Raw genomic sequence first — 21,101 nt, 5'->3', positions numbered from 1 at the left:
TATATTTGGTGGATAAGACATTTCAACTAAGATTAAATTCTTCAAAATATGCTTATGGTGCTGTCAATCACGACAGAAACTTATAATTTCTGAAGTGTTGCAATCAATTGTGCAATAAATTAAGTTAGACAACCATCCCCTCTAATAAATGTGATTTAATGAACAAATGTGATATGTAAGTCATGCTAGCTAATTGGCGTAAACCAACCGAAGGAACTTTCAAGCCAGGGTCCGACTTCATTTTTGTGCCAATTGAGTAGGAGACCAGACACAAAATTTTGGGCCCAAGAGACTTGAATTGTAGACTGTACAAGATAACTACACGTCTCCTTGCTCGATAGAGCTATATATACTATCCTTGATATTTCGCAATTTCATGGTCACCATCTCCTAAGACTTGAAGTGTAGGTTTAGTCATTTAAATTCCTTTAAAATTTGTCTCCATGTTTCCTAGGCCTAGAAGACAGTAGCGCTTACAATCACTACGGATGTATGTTCACGTACTTTCCTCTATGCTAATCACAGATTTATTGTCTCTATATAAAATCCAAAGGAAACATAAATAAGTCCTATCAATGAAATCTAAAGTGAGTGACACTGTCATATTTGATACAAATTCATCAATAACTCAAAACCTATGCAATCTAATCTAATAAGTATATATGACTTTAATCTGGTCTGATATTCATGGTGCCCAGACCATCGTGTTAAATGTGAACCAAATTAAGAGATGTCAACCCTTGAGTCGTTGGACTTCGAGACTCACCCATGGATCCAATGGTCGATGTTCCTTTGGTGCGCGTTTAATGTCATGAACCACTAAATACTTTCTCCTTCATCAGACTCTTTAAACCTCTTAAATTTTGTTTTAATACCATGATAAATAGTAATTTCCTGTAGAAAATAAGTTGTTGGTCAAAATGTACATATCAAGTTAACTCCCATGTAATTTAAAAAAAAAACTAAACTGTATCTTCTATTATAAAAACAAAACAAACGGTATCAATCTTTTCTGGTCCAATCCAAGCTATTTCCATCCAGCCAGCCTTTGATAAGACTCACTAAGTCCATCTATTTATTCTAATAAATCTTGGCAGACAAGTTTTGCTAGCTTTCAGCTGAATTCAATAAATGCAAGCTTTTTTTTAGCTCAACTTCTGTCACTTGAATGTTGCATCAGGACAGCCTTATGCTTGAGGACCTCTTACGACTTCAAACAATTAGTAATTAAACCTCATTACTTCAGTTCGAAACATCCTAGAAAATACACTAGAAGAGAATTCTTTGTCCATGTTCAAGTAGAAAAACTCAGGTTTCTGTTCCTACTAGATTAATGAACCACGTGCTATGTAGGAAAAGAAGATGTCCTTCTGCCTGCAGAGTTTGGTAAGTGAAAATAAGGTGGCATCAAATCCTTGAGTCGGTTATCATATTACGAATAGTTGGTGTATCAAAGACGGTCTGATCTTTTTAGTACGTAGACACCCTGTACCTCTTTTGCTGCAGATAGACCTCGCTGGATTCTCAACCCTGCGAGTCTTTATGCAAGTTCATATATAGTCGGTAAAATCACTTTGTAATGTATCAGTTTACGAAGGTCAATCCTAACGTGAAACTATCGAAGTTGATCCAACGGGTCCGTCTGCAATACTAAAAGTACAGGGTGTCTATCTGCGATTAGTATTCATTTCCAAGCCTCTTTTGTGCTTTACGATCCAAGAATACAGACAGTTCTTGATGTACCAGTCATTCAGTAGAATTCTGAACCAACAAACTCTCAACCATAGGGAGACAAAGGCATGTGTCCTGCAACATCTCAATTATTAGATACCAATCCTTGCAGAGGACATCCTCAACAATGGAAGAATTGGTCATGAGTTGGTTATGAGGTGTGAAGTTTGTGTAGAGCTGAACAGAATCACAGGTTGATGACCATGACAAATTGGCTAGCACATGGCATTTGTCTCCCGACTTAGAAAATTAAACTAGTAGAGTGACCAGAATGTATTATAAGCTTACATAGTTCAATATCATAGATTAATTAGCTAGAGTAGTGTCAAGTCCTGAAAATATTACGAAAAAAAGAAGTGTTAGCTCTCTTTTTCATTTTAAGTATTCGCTAAACTAAAGAAAGTGCTTGAATTTATTATTTTATAAAATACACTTCAGCTAGTGCTTATGTTCTTCCTTTAAAAGAGGGAAAAACAATCCTTCAAATAAATAATTGTAACATAGTTATTATGTTTCAAGTAAATGTTTTTAATCAACTCTTTTCAAGTTCCCTGCAAAAAGAACAAAAAAGTTAATTTGCCATCTATAAGTTGCCATTTGTATGATTTACTCTTGTCATACATCGCGTGCTTTGGCTTATCCAAATGCACTCAAAAATAAAATGCAAATGTAGATGGATTTTGAGGTATTGAAACAAGAAAGATAATTTTCCTTCCTTTTGTTTTCCTTTCTTGTTTCTAGAACATTCTAAATCATGTTATGTGAATAGGATTTGAAGCTCACATAATTAATATTTTAATTATACTAGTATGGTGAACATGCTTTGCACGAGAACATGTTTTGTTTTATATTTTTAATTTTTTTTTGCTGGCTACCAAATAATGAAATGACTGACTCGTATAGCAATGTAAACTTCGAACAATTACAATTTTGTTTAAATGAATAAATTGTACGATGAAATTGTGTATAAAGAACTGTATGATTAATTAGTATAGTTTGGATAATTGTCATAATTTATTAAAATAATTATAATATATTAAATAATATATTTTCTTTTAAATATAATAATATTATACAGAGCATATTTATAATACTATTAGTAACTACATTTTAATTTCATAATTAGCTTATTACACTATTAGTAAATAATTTACTAAACTGTATAAATATTAAATTACAATGTAAATTGTTAATAAAAAATATGATTAAAATCAGTATACTATTAATACAATTACAATTACAATAAAACCCAAAGGCATAAGGAATAAGCCAAATGAATTTTATTATTTTGAATTTTTCTAGAATTTTAAATATTATGTGAAGGTAAATTAAGGATAAATTTCAAAATTTCTATTAAATAATACAATTAAATAATAAAATAATAGTGTGACCAAAGATTTTGAAAAAAAAAGAGGAAATGCATAACTAATAAGAAGTTATATATAATTGGTGAATAATTAATTACAACTATGACATATATCAGAATTATCAAACTTAAAAGGGTAAAAATGGAAATCAAAAGTTTTGACAAGGCAATCCTCTTTTATATGCAGTATAGGTATATATAGATTTCTTGTCATGATTTAGATTGTTTTAGAAACAAAAAAAAAAAAGAAATTATCTCTTTTGCAAAATTACAGCAAGAGATATCATTATAGATGTTATATGAGATGTAAATGTAAAATGGTCTGTTCCTTTTCTAAGACAAGGGTTAGATATGTAGCAACGCAAAATATAACAATTGCAAAATTGACTATGATCAAATTTAAGATTCATGTTTATTCTACATGGTAGGCTTTTTTGAAACAACTCCTAATAGATTTTTTATTATTAAAAAAGTATTATCTATATTGATTTTTGTTGATATTTAATAAACGAAAATCAACCTTCTCATGCTCCAATAACTTCATTACAAGGTCTCAATTTTATAAGAATATCACATCATTAGATTTTTCAAAAACTATATCATAGAAACATTGCTGTATTTCTAGCAAAGTCGAACTTTATAACATAAAACTTAAGAAAGACAAAACTTTAGGGTATTTAAGTGCAATCAACGTTTTTAGTATAATATTTTGAATAAATATGGTTGATATCTATTGCACATGCGTTGCTAGTCTATACTAATATATAATGATCTTAGCGGAGGAATGAAGAACTTATCCTCTTTCCTATTCTAGTTGGAAGGGCAAAATTATAATTTTATGAAAGAAATTTTTCTCTTTTGTTTCGTTTCTTTGCTCATTTCTAGAACCTTCTAAATCATAACAAGAGAATTTGATTTGAACTTAAATAATTAAATAATCATAATATTATTTGTGATAAGATTTAGATATAAAATAATGACAACAGATATAAAATATCATCGATGAGCTACTTTTCTAGAAAAAGAAAACGTTATATTATATGTCAATGCTAAACATAGCAGTTAAAAAATGACTATGATCAATTTAAAGCATACTTTTTATTTAAATAGAAATGCTTTTAAAATAAGTGGACAATAATATTCTCATAACTTCATTTCTAGATTTCAGATTTATAATAACATTACGTTATTACAATTTAAAACTATATCTTAAAAACTTAGTATTTTTAAGTAAATCTAAACTTCATATGATACTATAAATTAAAAACCAATGAAACTCTAGGGTATTTTAATTTCATTAACTAGGCTTATCCATTCAGGCCTAAAGCCCGGACCCAGCACGATGTCCGAACAGAAGCTGACCGAGCTAGCACCCGCCTCGAATCCGAGAAAGGCCCGGGTTTCTAGGCAAAATCGGGCTCCCGGCGATTTGGGTCGACTCGGTGCAACTTGCACTGGGCCCGACCCGGCTCGGCCTGGAAAATGGTCGGTTTGTAGTACCCCAATCCGGGTCTGGCCTAGACCCAGCCCGACCCAAATGGTCAAAATTTGACCATTGGACCGAGCAGCTCGAACCCAACCTTGTCCAACGGTCAAAATTCTAACTATTGGACCGGGTCGGCCCGGAGCAGGCCCTGTTTAGTCTGCCAAAATAGTTTAAAATGATTTTTTTAAGCAAATTTAAAAAAATGAGGGAAAATAACTGGGCCAGCCCATTGTTTGACCCATTCGGGCCCGGACTCAGACCAGGCCCGGGCCCACCGGGTCAGAGCTCGGGTCACCCATTTTGCCGAGCCTGGATAAACAAACCTACCATTAACCCTTTTAATCAAAGTTTAGAATAAAAAAAAGTTTGGTGTTTATTGCACGTACATTCGTACGTGCGGTAATAGTAGTTGACATTTATGTTTCGTGTGGATACTCAGAAGTACTTGAAGGAATAATCCATAGATTTCCTAGCTCTAAATTAGATATGCATACGAATTTTTAATATTTGACTTAATTTTGTTATAATCAACTCACTGAAAGTGTAGTTTCCAATTTAAAATAAAGTATTACTTTCACAAAATCACATTGATCTTTGGGGATGTTAGGCATAACCTTTTTTTATCTCACATCACTCCCTGAGCTTTGAGGTGTCTCCTGAAACTCCCTCAGAAGTTCAAGCTTTTCTCTCGAACCTGGTACTTACTTGCAATCAACAAATAATCAAAATATCTTTCAGAGAAAAATAATTTGGATGGAGGGTAGTTTCCGCATAAATGGAAAATGTCGTAATGGGGTTTTTCTTTTTGGGATGTATTAGTCATTTGCCGATCATAGATTTATGGTAGGGGTTTCCTTGAGAAAGTTTAAAGTTTAGGAATTCTTGTGAGACACCCTACTGTTGAAGGAGGCTTTGTAAAATAGAAAAATTTCGCGGGGTTATTGCAACACCTCCTAATGTTTGGGCATAGGCCTGGCCTGTCGCATACCGGCCCGGCCGCGGCCCGAAAATCCCGGGCCCGGGGCCGGGCGCCGACCGGGCCGGGTTCCGGAGCTGGAGCGCCGGATTTTTTTTCCAAAATTTTTTAATGTTATTTAACTTATAAATTATAAAAAAAAGACAAGAAAAATAACAAAAACAATAATTTTATTAATTACTTAAAATGACATAAATTACAAATAAGAAATGATAAAAACATATTCTTTATTAATAATTGATAAATCAGTTACAAATTACAAGTACAAATTTATTTTGGAATTAATCGCATCACAATAGATAAGTAAATCCCAACTAGGTTGGCACCTACTCACCTATATCACTATCATTTGCAATTATTTCCAAAATAATTCTTTACAAATTTTAAGCTAAGATATAAAAACTACAATCTATTCTTTATATCTATCTGCTAGTCCCAATTCTTCAAATTTATCTTCAATTCCAGCCATCCGATCGATGCCTTGCGTTCGCTTCTCGTACCTCCACCAATCTTGTAGGCACATCACCGCTTGTACAGTATATGGATCCAAGCATGTCCTGTGATCGTCGATCAAACGACCTGCTGTGCTGAAGGCGGATTCCGAAGCTACCGTCGAAACCTGCACTGTTAGTAAGTCACGAACCATGGTGGAAAGTATAGGATATGAAACTGATCCATATACTTTCCACCATTGCAAAATATCTAAAGCATTTCCTTGACATCTAACTAAAGAAGCAGAAAAATATTCATCTATTTCAGAAACCTCCGATGATGACGATCTAAGTCCAGATCCACCAGTTAGCTCAGCTACCATTGCATACCTATCAAAACTTACACTTTTACCTCGGGCTCGGGATGAGCTCGAAGAAACCGAAGCTGTAGACTGTTGTGTAGCTACACATCCATGTCTAGCTGCATACTCATCATATAAGGTTTGAAAATAACTTCTAATAGCTAAATGATGAGTAGTAGCAGTAAGGGTGGTTCCATCATCTAAGTCTATAATCTGATTACCATACAAGGATTGTAACAAACTTCGAAGGCCAATATCCTTCAAGCATGGATCAATAAGAACCCTCAAACCAAAAATATGAGGAATAGGCCTAAAATACTTATTAAATTTGCTCTCCATTTCAAAAACCATAGGTCCAAAAGTAGCATCCAAACGATATTTATCAAAAAAATTTTGAATATTTAAAATTTGTAAAGCAGCTAAAGTAATGGTTGGATAATAACAGCCAGATAATAACATGGTAGCATCATAAAAAACTTGTAACATTTCATTTAAATTACATATAACTGTCCATTCATCTTCAGTTATTCCATAAGTGCTACCAGAACTAGAACTAGAAGCATAATAGTTTATAAAATCAGTTATAATGTCTTTATATTCTATGGCTACACTTAACATTGCATAGGTGGAATTCCACTTATGGTCAACATCTTTTGGAATTAGTCTGGGCTTTATATTTTTTTCTTTTACAAAATTGTTTCCATCTTTTAAGTCTTTGTTCAGAAGCATTATGCATATAAGCAACTGTTCTAACCTTTTCTATCATGGGTTTAATTTCAGTAAATGCACTTTGAACAATTAAATTTAAAATATGACAGATACACCTAATATGAAAAAGATCACCATAACATGGTAATGACAGAGTTGATCTGATAAAATCAACAGCTACATTGTTATTACTAGCATTATCTAGTGAAAGAGAAAATATTCTTTATGAAATTTCTAATTTCATAAGTTCTTCAATTATTAAATTTACAACATTAATACCAGTATGTGACTCTTCTATTGCAATAAAAGAAATAACTCTTTTAAACATTTGCCAATTTTCATCAATCCAGTGTGCTGTGATACATAAATATCCAGTTTGTGCTCTAGATGTCCAAATATCAGAAGTTAAAGAAAATTTACAGTTTAAATTTTTAAAATAAGAAATTATTTTTCCTTGTTCCTCCTGATAATATTTTAAAATATCACGTTGACAGGTTTGACGAGAAATTTTTTTAAATGCAGGATAAAAACCATCTCTAAACATATCTTCAAATTCATCATCTTCTACTAATTTAAAAGGAAGGTTTTTAAGAATGATAAACCTGATTACGCGCATTTCCTAGCTCTAGCAGCGTCATAGTTCCAACTACCGAGACTACCAGAAGAGGATGATTGAAAAATCATAGATTGTCGGATATCACATTAAGGAGTCTGGCCTTTGTTGTGTTTATCTAAATGGCGTTTGAGGTGGTTGGTGCCGCTCTTATGATGAGCTTAAAAAATCTTACCGCACAACGCACACTTAGCCTTCTGGGTGATGATCCTACCGTGTTCATCCTTGGTGACGTCGATCTTCTCGTAAAAATTTCACACATCAGATCTTGGCCTTTTAGGAGCTCTTGGTGCAGATTCGTCGTCACCGGATTCGGGATTAACTTCGGTAGGAGTAGACCCAGTAGGAGGACTCATTTTAGGATCGGGAGATAGGTTTTGCTCTTCATAATCAGATCCAGAAGCCATTTGATGAAAGGATTAGAAAGTATAAGAGGGTATAAGAGTATAAGAGAGAGTATAAGAGAGAAGTAGATGAGTTTTGGTGTGAAGAAAACAAATAAAAACCCCACTCTATTTATAGAACCAGCCCCCTAAGCAAATGACCAAAATAACCTCACAAAATAACCGTTTTTGATCGTTTTTGGGGACAAAACGGTCAAACGACCCCCGGGCCCGGAACCCGGCCTGGCCCGGATTTTCGGGCCGAGACCGGGCCGGGCCGGGCTCCGGGCCGGACCCGGACCGGCGGGCTTTTTGGACAGGCCTATTTGGGCAGGTTTGGGAGTCTAGGGGGATTAGTTATGTGCAAAACTTTCCTAAGTTCAAGGGTGCTTTTGTGAAATTACAGCAGCAACAAATTGGACCTAACCTAAACTACCAAGCAGCCGGGTCCAGCCCATTAAGGACATCACCATCATCATCAATGTGGGCCCCCCCAACACAAGAGCCCTCGTGTCATCTGCTGTACATAACAACGCAACAATTAGCAGATAGAAACTAATGAACTTTTTATGGTTCCAGCAAAAAAAAGCATTTGCAGGGAAAAAGGGGGTTAATTCAAATCCTTTCATGGGTCGGATTTTTACAGTAGAATTAGATGGCAGGATCTACAGATGCCGATTCTGTCATACCCATTTGGCCCTCGCTGAAGACATCATCTCTAGAGTACGTTTTTCTTTTAATTCTGTTTATGTTTAATTACGGGCCCTGATATTGAACCGGGTTGAAAATTTTCTGTGTTTTTTTGTGATGCCAAGTTGCTAATTTGTTGAAAGATTTGATCTTGTAGCTCAATTTAATGGGTTTAGTTAATCAGAGTCATTTGAGCTGGATTTGATGAAGTGGGAACTCAGAAACATGATAATATGTGCTTCATGTTGAGACATAATTCTATATCTTGTAATAGTGTCAACATTTGACTTTAAGTATGTTTTGTTAATACTTATATTTAAGAAATGTGGGGAGGATTTTGCTGGCAGATTTGAAAGAGAGGCAAATTATTTAACCACTTTATGAGGCAGCAACTTATACTATCCATAATTAAACTCTAAAATTGAACATGTTTATGTGATAAATTTATGATTCTAGCATTCAGATGAATATCAAAAGATTATTATTTTATATTGTGGTTTTGTATCATATCTTTATGTGAATAACTTGGTGTATCTTCCCCCACTCTTACTTAATTTTGTTTAATGTGCATCAGTCTTTCCACTGCCGCCGAGGGAAAGCATACCTCTTCAACAATGTGTGAGTTCCTGTGTTATCTTTTTGGATATTATTGAGCATTGTTTCACCTATATCTTTTATGTAGATTCTATGGTGTTGGATTTCTCCTCTATCCAGGATCGTATAGCCAGAAACAGTATGCAATGTATCTAGCTTGCTGGTCTTTTTGTTGCAAATTGATTTTGTCATGGTCTTTTTGTTGCAAATTGATTTTGTCATTTCATTGGTAAAAGGGGAACTTTTTTACTTTCTGATTATAGATTGTAGGTGAAATGATCTTTTTTGTTTTTGGCGCTTAGCTTGTAGAATTGATGCTGTAGGTTCAGACTGTGACCGATTTGACATTTTTCATCTACATACAGTATAGCAAAAGCATATAATACTCAAAGTGAATATTGATAAATTCAGCATAGGTAACCTCCTTTTCAGCATAGATGACCTCCTAGTATGATACATCATAAAACCACTGTTTTGAGAACTGCACAGATTGTTTTATAAAATTTCATCATGAATATTGATAATGTGCAATAAAGTAAATGAAAATGATATAGGAAGACAAATGTTCTCACTATCAAGCATGCATTGATCAGATTGCTAATCAAGAAAGCAATGGAAATATAATCTAAACGTACTACCATTTGCATTCGCATTGTACTTGTAACCATGTTATTACATGTCTTCTATGATCTCCTCTTTTTCCTTTATTGATTATTCATGGAGAAAATCAAATAACTTTAATTATCACAATTTCAGTTGCTTCATTTTCGTTGCCTAACATTTCATAATCATGCATTTCAGTGCGAACATATCGGTTGGAAGTTTAGAGGAGAGGATGATGCTCTCTGGAATGCATACTGTAGCTGATATATTCTGCTGCTGCTGTGGGCAAAATGTTGGTTGGAAATATGTAAGAACGTTCATTTTGATTGCCACTGGTTTTTGACTCTGCTTTTGCTTGTTAATCGTGGTCACAACTTGCAATACTAATTCTACAATATAGCTTTAGCACATAAATATAATATGGGTAAAGTTTTAAGGATGTGCAAATTCATTCCTATGATTCCATCATTATATGTATTCTATCTCTGCTAATTTTAAGTTAATTTGTTTTCTTTTCAGATCTTTGTATGCACATTACCTTGTATTTGGCCAAATCACTTCTTGTGTTCCTGCATAGAAATATTTATGTGAGCTACCAAATTCACAATTTTTCATGAACTAACCCACAATTTATGACTGTTTTTGGCCAAATCGCTTCTTGTATCCTCGCATAGAAATATTTATCCGATCTCCCAAATTAACGATTTCTTGAGGAGTATAATCCACAAATTTGGTCGTTTTCGGCCAAATCACTTCTTATTTCCCACATAGAAATATTTATCCGATCTCTCAAATCAATATTTTCTAGTGTAGTTTAATCCGCAATTTTGTTCATTTTCGGCCAAATCACTTCTTGCATTCCCACATAGAAATATTTATGCGAGCTTCTAAATTCATGATTTCTTGTAGACTGTAACATTAATTTTGGATGTTTTTAGGTAAAATCACTTGTCTTGCATGCTTATAGCTCACACATTCATGATTTCTCGTGGACTATACTCCACAATTTTGGTCGTCTTCGGCCAAATTACTTCTTGTGTTCTCGCACAGAAATATTTATGTAATCTTCCAAATTAGCAATTTCTTGTGGAGTGTAACCCACAACTTCGGTCATTTTCGGCCAAATAACTTCTTTCATTCCTCCATGGAAATATTTATGCGAGCTCCCAAATCATGATTTCCCATGGACTATAACTCTAATTTTTTAGCCGTTTTAGGTGAAATCACTTTTTGCATTCCCATATAAAACTATTTATGTGAAGTATCAAATTCACAATTTACTGTTGACTATAAGCAACAATTTTGGATGTTTCGGCCAAATCACTTCTTATGTTCCCGCATAGAGCTCCCTAATTCACGATTTCTCGTGGACTATGACCCACAATTTTGTCCGCTCTCGGCCAAATTACTCTTTGTGTTCTCGCATAGAAATATTTATTTGGTTTCCAAATTATCGATTTCTCATGGGCTATAGCCCATAATTTTGGTCATTTTCAGTCAAATCACTTCTTGTGCTCCCAAGTAGCAATGTTTATGTGAGCTTCCAAATTAACAATTTCTCTTAAACTATAATCCATAATTTTGGCCGTTTTAGACCAAAACACTTTTTACACTCCCACATAGAAATATTTATGCAAGCTCCCAAATTCACAATTTGTCATGGACTATAACCCACAATTTTGGTTGTTTTTGGCCAAGTCACTTCTTATGCTCCTGCATGAAAAAATATTTATGCGATGTCCCTAATTTACAATTTCTCGTGGACTATAAGGCACAAATTTTCCATTCTCGGCCAAATCACTTCTTATTTTCTTACATAGAAATACTCATTTGATTTTCCAAATTAACGATTTCTCACGGACTATAGCTTCAATTTTAGATATTTTCGGCAAAAATAACTTCTTTTCCGGCATAAGAATATTTATGCGAGATCCTAAAATCACAATTTCTCGTGTACTTTAAACCACAATTTTTTATGTTTTTGGCAAAATCACTTACTGTGTTCTCGCATAGAAATAGTTTTCCGATCTTCCAAAACTAACGATTTCTTGTGGAGCATCACCCACAATTTGGTCGTTTTTGGCCAAATCACCTCTTACATTCGCACATTGTAATATTTATGTGAACTCTTAATTCACGATTACTCATGGACTATAACCCACACTTTTCGGAAGATGTGAGCTCCCAAGTTTACAATTTCTCGTGGTCCCTAAGCCACAATTCTTTGGTCATTTTCACCAAATTAATTATTGTCTTCTTGCATCGAAATATTTATCCGATCTCCCAAATTAATGATTTCTCGCGGACTATAGCATAATTTTGGTCATTTTTTACTGAATCACTTGTCACATTTTCGTATAGAAAAATTAATGCAAACTCCCAAATTCGTGATTTCAGAATATAACCTGCAATTTTGGTTGTTTTGGGCCAAATCACTTGTGTTCCCGCATAGCAATGTTTATGCGAGCTCCCAAAATTTGGATTTCTCATTGAATATGGCCACAATTTTGGCCGTTTTAAGCCAAATCACTTTTTGCATTCCCCCATTGAAATATTTATGCGAGCTCTCAAATTAATGATTTGGATGATTTTGGCCAAATCACTTATTGTGCTTCCACATAGAAGTATTTATTTATGAGAGCTCCCTAATTCAAGATTTCTTGTGGACTATAACCCATAATTTAGGCCGTTTTCAGCCAAATCACTTCTTGTGTTCTCACATAGAAATATTTATTTGATTTCCCAAATTAATGATTTCTCTTGGACTATATATAGCCTACAATTTTGGTCGTTTTTGGTGAAATCACTTCTTCCTTTCCGGCATATAAATATTTATGTGAGCTCCCAAAATTCACAAGTTATTGTGGACTATAACCCACAATTGTGACTCTTTTTTGCTAAATCACTTATTATTTTCCTGCATAGAAATATTTATGCAAGCTCTCAAATTCATGATTTCTCATGGACTATAACCCACAATTGTTTAGCCCTTTTAGGCCAAATCACTTCTTGCGTTCTTGCATGGTAATGTTTATGCGAGCTCCTAAATTAATAATTTCTCGTGGATTGTATACCCACAATTTTGGTGTTTAGGACATCACTTTTTGCATTCCCAAATAGAAATGTTTATCTAACCTCCAAAATTCACAATTGTCATGGACTATAACCTACAATTATAGATGTTTTCGATGAAATCACTTCTTGTGCTCCCGCATGAAAATATTTATTCGAGCTGCAAATTGACTTTTTCTCGTGGACTTTAGCACACAATTTTGGCCGTTTTCGATCAAATCACTTTTTCTGTTCTCGCATAGAAATATTTATGCGATTTTCCAAATTAACAATTTCTTGTGGACTACGGCCCACAAGTTTGACCCTTTTTGGCCAAATCGCTTGTGTTCTCTTATAGAAATATTTATCTGATTTCCTAAATTAGCGACTTGTGGACTATAGCCACAATTTCGATCGTTTTCGGCCAAATCACTTATTCCTTTCCAGCATAGAAATACTTATGTGAGCTCCCAAATTAACAAATTCTCGTGGATTACAACACACAATTTTAGCCATTTTTGGCCAAATCCTTGTATTCCAGCATAGGAATATTTATCCTATCTCCCAAATAAATGATTTCCCATGGACTATAACCTGCAATTTTTTTCGTTTTCGGGCAAATCACTTCTTGGGTTCTTGCATAGAAATATTCATCTAACTCTCACTAAATTAACAATTTCTCTTAGACTATAACCCACAATTTTGGGCATTTTTGGCCAAGCCATTTCGTGTTTCCCGCATAGAAATATTTCAACGAGCTCCTAAATTCATCTTTTCTCGTGGAATAAAACTCACAATTTTGGACATTTTCGGCCAAATTACTTATTGCGTACTCGCATAGAAATATTTATCCCATCTCCTATATTAACGATTTCACATGGAGTTTAACCTACAATTTAGCTCGTTTTTGGCCAAATAACTTCTTACATTCCCACATAGGAATATTTATGTGAGATACCAAATTCGCGATTTTGCGTGGACTATAGCCCACAAGTTTGGATGTTTTCGGCAAAATCACTTCTTGTGTTCCTACATGTATATAGGTTCCGTATTCACGAGTTCGTGGATTATAACCCAAAATAGATGTTTTTGGCAAAATCATTTCTTGTGCTCTTGCATAGAATTTTTTTTTCTATCTTCCAAATTAACGCTTTCTCATGGAGTACAACCCACAGTTTTGGTCGTTTTGGGCCAAATCACTTCTTGCATTCCCACATTGAAATATTTGTGCTCTCAAGTTCACAATTTCTCGTGGACTATAACACACTATTTTGGATATCTTTGGCCAAATCATTTATTGTGTTCTCGTATGAAAATATTTATGTGAGCTCCCAAATTGTCGTGGTCTATAAGCCACAATTTTTGGTGGTTTTTGCCAAATTACTTGTGTTCTCGCATTGAAATATATATTTGATCTCCAAAACTAATGATTTCTCATAGACTATAACGTGCAATTTTGGTCATTATCGGCTAAATCACTTCTTGCATTTTCGGATAGAAATATTTACGCAAGCTCCCAAATCCCAATTCTTGACTTCTTATGGACTGCAACCCACAATTTTGGTCCTTTTCAGCCAAATCACTTATCATGTTCCCACATAGCAATGTTTATGCGAGCTTCTAAATTAACAATTTTGCGTGGACTATATCACCCACAATATTGGTCGTTTTAGGCCATATCACTTTTTGCTAGGGCTGAGCATGGTTCGGTTCAAACCGAAAAAACCGACCGAACCGACCCGAAATTAGCAGTTCGGTTCGGTTTTGTTTGTAAAACGGTTCGGGTCGGGTTGAAAATTTTTCAACCCGAAATACTCGAACCGACCGCCACAAATAAACTACCCATTAGAAACCCACAAACCCCTCCCGTTCCCTCATATCTCAAAACCCTAAATCCCCAGCAGCCCACCACTTCCTCTTCCTCAGTTCCTCTCTCTCTCTCTTTGTCTGCCGCCTCCGCGCTCAAATTCCGCAATTCCGCCTTCCGTGCTCGGCACTCCGCCGTCAGCCATCAGCTGCCATCTGCCAGCCAAACTCCCTCTTCCTCAGTTCCTCTCTCTCACTCTCTGGCCGCCGCACTCCGCAGTTCTGCCTTTCGCGCTCGGCACTCCGCTGTCAGCTGCTAGCCGCCAGCCGTACTTCCTCTTCCTCAGTTCCTCTCTCTCACTCTTTGTCTTCCAATTCAAAACTCCAAACCAAAAAAAGGAAAAAAAGTCAGTTATTTCTAAACCTCACAATTAGATCCATTAAAATCCAACAAGGGTTTCGATTTGGGGACAAGATGGAGACTTTCCGTCGGATCTCGGCGATTTCAGAAGAAGAGATGGTTTCTTTTCTCTAATTTTTTGTTTTTTCGCTTTATTTCTAGGATGCCATGCTTCTTTCTTGATTATTTTAAAGGACAAGCGCACTATTCAATTAAAAAGAGTTAATTTTTTTTATCATCATGTACTTGAGCATCAAATTGGTACATTGTTCAGCTCATGTGTTAGTTTCTTTAATCAGAGAACATATTCGTGCAAGGAATTTATGAAGCTTTCAAAGTTTTTGTTGGCTTGTATGTACCCGTTATGAAGCAAGGAGTAGAGGTTCTGTTAAATTTGCTCAGGAGTTGAGGTTCTGTATGTACCCATTATGAAGCAAGGCGTTGAGGTTCTGTTAAATTTGCTCAGGAGTTAGAGGTTCTGTATCTAATTTTTCACATTATGAAGTTAGATACCTGCAAGTGGTTTGCATGCCTCATTGTACACTACATTGAATTTGTTAGAACCGAACAAACCGAACCGAACCGCACCGAACCGACTTGCTACAGTTCTTAAATTTGCTCAGGAGTTAGAGGTTCTGTATCTAATTTTTCACATTATGAAGTTAGATACCTGTAAGTGGTTTGCATGCCTCCATTGTACACTACATTGAATTTGTTAGAACCGAACAAACCGAACCGCACCGCACCGAACCGACTTGCTACAGTTCGGTTCGGTTTTGAATTATAGACGGTTCGGTTCGGTTGTTCAAACCGCACCGAACCGACTTGCTACAGTTCGGTTCGGTTTTGAATTATAGACGGTTCGGTTCGGTTGTTCAAATTTTGTTAAAAACCAAACCGAACCGAACCGTGCTCAGCCCTACTTTTTGCATTCTCTAATAGAAATATTTATCCGGATTCCCAAATTCGCGATTTGTCATGGACTATAATCCATAATTTTAGATATTTTTTGCCAAATCACTTGTGCTCCGGCGTAGAGATATTGTATGCAAGCTCTCTACTTCACGATTTATTGTGGACTATAATCCACAATTTGGTGTTTTTTGGCGAAATCACTTCTGGTGTTTGCGACAAAATCACTTTTTCCTTTCCCGCATAGGAATATTTATGTGAGCCCCAAATTTACAATTTTGTGTGGATTATAACTCACAATTTTGACCATTTACGGCTAAATTACTTCTTGTATTCCTACATAGGAATATTTATCCTATCTCCCAAATTAATAATTTCTCATGAACTATAACGTGTAATTTTTTTTCGTTTTTGGGCAAATCACTTCTTGTGTTCTTGCATAGAAATATTCATCTGAATCTCCTAAATTAACGATTTCTCTAGGACCATGACACAATTTTGGTCATTTTCGACCAAACCACGTCTTGTGTTCCTGCATGGAAATGTTTTTGCGAGCTCCTAAATTCACGATTTCTCATGGAGCAAAACCCAATTTTGGTCATTTTTAGCCAAATCACTTAATTTATACCCACATAGAAATATTTATCCCATGTTGCAAATTAACAATTTCGCATGGAGTTTAACCCATAATTGGGTCTTTTTTGCAAAATCACTTCTTGCATTCACATATAGAAATATTTATGTGAATTCGCGATTTCGCGTGTACTAACCCACAATTTTAGATGTTTTTGGCAAAATCACTTATGTTGCAGCCTGCATATATCTCTCAAAATTCATAATTTTTCGTGGACTATAATTCAAAATTTTGGATCCATTCAGTAAAATCACTTCCTATGTTTTCGCATAGAAATATTTTTTCGATCTTCCAGATTAATGATTTCTTATGGAGCATTACCTACAAATTTTGTTGTTTAAGGACAAATCACTTCTTGCATTCCCACATAGAAATATGTGTGAGATACCAAATTCACGATTTCACGTGGACTTCAACCTACAATTTTTGTGGACTATAACCCATAATTTTAGATATTTTCTGCAAATCACTTCTTGCTCTCCCGCATAGAAACATTTATGCAAGCTCCCAAATTTATCATTTCTCGTGGATTACAACCCACCGTTTTGGCTGTCTGCATCCAAATTATTGTGTATTTTTACATAGAAATATTTTTTCTATCTCCCAAATTAATGATTTATCATTGACTATAACCCGCAATTTTTTTTCCATTTTCGAGCAAATCGCTTCTTGTATTTTTGCATAGAAATATTTATCTGATCTCCCAAATTAATGATTTCTCTAGGTCTATGACCCACAATTGTGGTCATTCTCGGCCAAATTATTTCTTGTGTTCTGGCATGGAAATTGTTCATCAAACTCCTAAATTCCCAATTTCTCATGGAGTATAACCCAAAATTTTGGTCGTACTCAGTCAAATCACTTCTTGTGTTTCTTGAATAGAAATATTTATTTGATCTTCCAAGTTAACGATTTCTCGTGGAGTATAAAGTACAATTTTGGTTATTTTGGCTAAATCACTTCTTGTGATCCCACATAGAAATATTTATGTGAGCTCCCAAATTCACAATTTCTCATGGAATATGACCCACAATTTTGGATATTTTTGGTAAACGCACTTCTCGTTTTCCCACATGCATATAATTCGAAATTCACGATTTCTTGTGGACTATAACCCAAAATTTTGGTTCATGGACTACAACTCAAAATTTTAGTCGTTCTCTGTCATCACTTAAGTTCTCACATAGAAACATTTTCCCAATCTTCAATGATTCTCATGGAGTATAGCCCATATATTTATGCGAGCTCCCAAGTTTATGGTTTCTTGTAGTCTCTAAGCCATAATTTTTGGGTCATTTTCACCAAAGTAAATATTGCCTTCTAGCATCGAAATATTTATCTGATCTCCCAAATTAATGATTTCTTGTGGACTATAACATATAATTTTGGTCATTTTTTACTAAATCACTTCTTGCATTTCTGTTTAGAGAAATTTATGCAAGCTTCCAAATTTGTGATTTCTCATGGAATATAATCTACAATTTTGGTCGTTTTCACCCAAATCACTTCTTGCGTTCCCACATAGCAATGTTTATGCAAGCTCCCAAATTAACAATTTCTCATTGACTATGAATATATTTTTGGTCGTTTTAGGCCAAATCAGTTTTTGCATTCCCAGATCGAAATATTTATGCGAGCTCCTAATATAATGATTTGTTGTGAACTATAACCCACAACTTTGGATGATTTCAGCCAAATCACTTGTGCTCAAACATGGAAATATTTATGGGAGCTCCCTAATTCACAATTTCTTGTGGACTATAACCCATAGTTTTGGCCTTTTTCGGCCAAATCACTTCTTGTGTTCTCGCATAGAAATATTTATTTGAATTTTCAAATTAACGATTTCTCGTGGACTATATAACCCAAAGTTCTGACCATTTTCGGTCAAACTACGTCTTGTGGTCTTGTATAGAAATATATTTATTTGACTTTCCAAATTAACGTTTTCTCGTGGACTATAACCCAAAGTTTTGGCCGTCTTTGGGCAAATCACTTCTTCTATTCTCGCATAGAAATATTGATCCATTTTCACAAATTAATGGTTTCCCGTGAACTATAACCCAAAATTTTGGCCATTTTCGGTCAAATCGCATCTAGTGTTTTAGAATAGAAATATTTATCCGATCTTCCAAGTTAATGATTTCTCGTTGAGTATAACCGACAATTTTGGTCGTATTCGGCTAAATCACTTTTGAATTCCTACATCGAAATATTTATGTCAGCTTTCGGATTCACTGTTTCTTGTGAAATACAACCCACAATTTTGGATGTTTTTGACCAAATCATTTAGTGTGTTCTCGCGTGGAAATATTTTTGCGAGTTCCCAAATTTATGATTTCTCGTTATGTATAAATCGTTTCACCAAATTAAAATATTGTGTTCTCGCATAGAAATATTTATCTGATCTCCAAGATTAATGATTTCTCTTGAACTATAACATTTATGTTTGGTTGCTTTTTGCTAAATCACTTCTTGCATTTCTGTATAGAAATATTTTTGCAAGCTTTTAAGTTCATGATTTCTCGTGGAATATAATCCACAAATTTGGCCATTTTTGGCCAAATCACTTCTTACGTTCCAGCATAGCAATGTTTATGCAAGCTCTCAAATTAAAAATTTCTAATTGACTATTTCTAATAGACTATGACCACAATTTTGGCTGTTTCAGGTCAAATCACTTTTGGCATTCCCACATTGAAATACTTATGTGAGCTCCCAAATTAATGATTTGTCGTGGACTATAACCCACAATTTTTGGATGTTTTTGGTCAAACCACTTCTTGTGCTCCCATGTCGACATATTTATGGGAGCTCCGTAATTCACAGATTTCTTGTGGACTATAACCACAATTTAGGCCGTTTTTAGCCATATTACTCATTGTGTTCTCGCACAGAAGTATTTATTTGATTTCCCAATTAATGATTTCTCTCGGACTTTATAGCCTTCAATTTTGGTCGTTTTAGGTAAAATCACTTCTTCCTTTCCCGCATAGAAATATTCATGTGAGCTCCCAAAATTCACAATTTATCGTGGATTATAACCGACATTGTGTTTGTTTTCTTCACTTATTGCTTTCCCACATGTAAATATTTATGCAAGCTCAAAATTTTACTATTTCTCATGGATTGTAACCTACAGTTTTGGTCATTTTCGTCCAAATTACTTGTATTTTCGCATAGAAATTTTTAGCCTATCTCCCAAATTAGTGCTTTATCATGGACTATAACCCATAAATTTTTACCATTTTCGAGCAAATCACTTGTGTTTTTGCACAGAAATATTTATCAGATCTCCCAAATTATTGGCTTCTCTAGGACTAGGGTACGCATTTGATCTCACGATTTCTCATAGACTATAACCCAGAATAGCTTGTCTAGAACCATCTTGGCAAACTTTTTCATTAACTCATCAAAACAAAACATTCAGAAAACTGAACGCTAAAGTAAAATGGTCATTAGAAAATCGGAACACCTCAGTCAAAATGCATCAGAGCTTTTTTAGATGGTTAAACAAAAATCTTACATCACTAACACCACCTCCAAAGTCCAGTTACATGCAATGGATCTGCTGAACTGTGCTATTGTTTTTTAATTAGTTTAGCTGCATACAGTAGTAATTAATAAAGTTTGAATTTGTTAGTATTGCTTTCTTATAATTGGATTTTGTGTTTGGACACAACAGTGTAGCGAAATTTTAATGGGGGTTACCTGAGGGAATTATGTAACTAAATAGTTTTCTCGAATTTAGTGAAAAAGCAAATCTAAATTACAACTTACCAACTTGATCTCGAGCATTTATAATCTTATGCATTCGAGCGTGATTTTTCTGGTTACTTTCAGGAAGCCGCACATTTGAAGAGCCAAAAGTACAAGGAGGGAAAGTTTGTCTTAGAAAGGTTAGATTACTTCTAGGCATTTGATCATTTTTCACATGAATCTTCAAATGATGAAATGATGACTTGTTCTTATTCTGCAGGGGAAGAATAGTTGATGGTGTCGACTCAGAATTCTACATCAATACAAACCTCAACGGAAGTGATCCCGATGATTGATAGTTAAGCTGATTCCCCAGGTTTTTGTTAAGTTATGGGTTTATTTCATAAGCCAACTCAACTTGAGTATTGGCATGTCCCTTCATGATGTACAACAGTACAATTTCTTGTGCATTAATGTAATATTAAGATACATAGATGTTTTGTGACAATACCTACATGGGCTGTTCCCTGTGGAAGCATAATCAGCTGTTAGCTGAAGTTGACGGGATCGCTTAGTAAATGTTGCCTTTGGTTTCAGGAAAGCAATGTAAATGTTGTGTTTTGGCATGAAATACACAACTATAACCAAGGTTTGTC

At 34.8% G+C, this 21,101-nt stretch overlaps 1 protein-coding gene across 3 annotated transcripts; it reads left to right on the top strand.

Moving 5' to 3' along the window:
- LOC109849581 (protein yippee-like At5g53940) lies at window positions 8,606–21,041 on the top strand. Of its 3 annotated transcripts, none has more exons than XM_020419430.1 (6): window positions 8,606–8,779; window positions 9,321–9,364; window positions 9,429–9,479; window positions 10,142–10,250; window positions 20,590–20,645; window positions 20,726–21,041. In XM_020419430.1, exons 1-6 carry the CDS (start codon window positions 8,615–8,617, stop codon window positions 20,799–20,801), a joined length of 501 nt encoding a protein of 166 aa, XP_020275019.1. In that variant the 5' UTR covers window positions 8,606–8,614; the 3' UTR covers window positions 20,802–21,041. The 3 variants fall into 3 exon arrangements, with proteins under 3 accessions (XP_020275019.1, XP_020275018.1, XP_020275020.1); XM_020419429.1 differs by having other exon boundaries at window positions 9,429–9,488; XM_020419431.1 differs by lacking the exon at window positions 9,429–9,479 and having other exon boundaries at window positions 8,609–8,779.

The sequence above is a fragment of the Asparagus officinalis genome, chromosome 7, assembly GCF_001876935.1.
Source record: "Asparagus officinalis chromosome 7, Aspof.V1, whole genome shotgun sequence".
Lineage (NCBI taxonomy): Eukaryota > Viridiplantae > Streptophyta > Magnoliopsida > Asparagales > Asparagaceae > Asparagus > Asparagus officinalis.
This window is presented reverse-complemented; position numbering and strand designations above follow the sequence as displayed.

Bases quoted from the DNA above. Each gene is read 5' to 3' on its own strand.
- LOC109849581 (XM_020419429.1), top strand. From the start codon at position 8,615: ATGAACTTTTTATGGTTCCAGCAAAAAAAAGCATTTGCAGGGAAAAAG. The intron at 8,780-9,320 runs GTACGTTTTTCT...AATGTGCATCAG, and splicing joins CTGAAGACATCATCTCTAGA to TCTTTCCACTGCCGCCGAGG. The intron at 20,646-20,725 runs GTTAGATTACTT...CTTATTCTGCAG, and splicing joins GGAAAGTTTGTCTTAGAAAG to GGGAAGAATAGTTGATGGTG.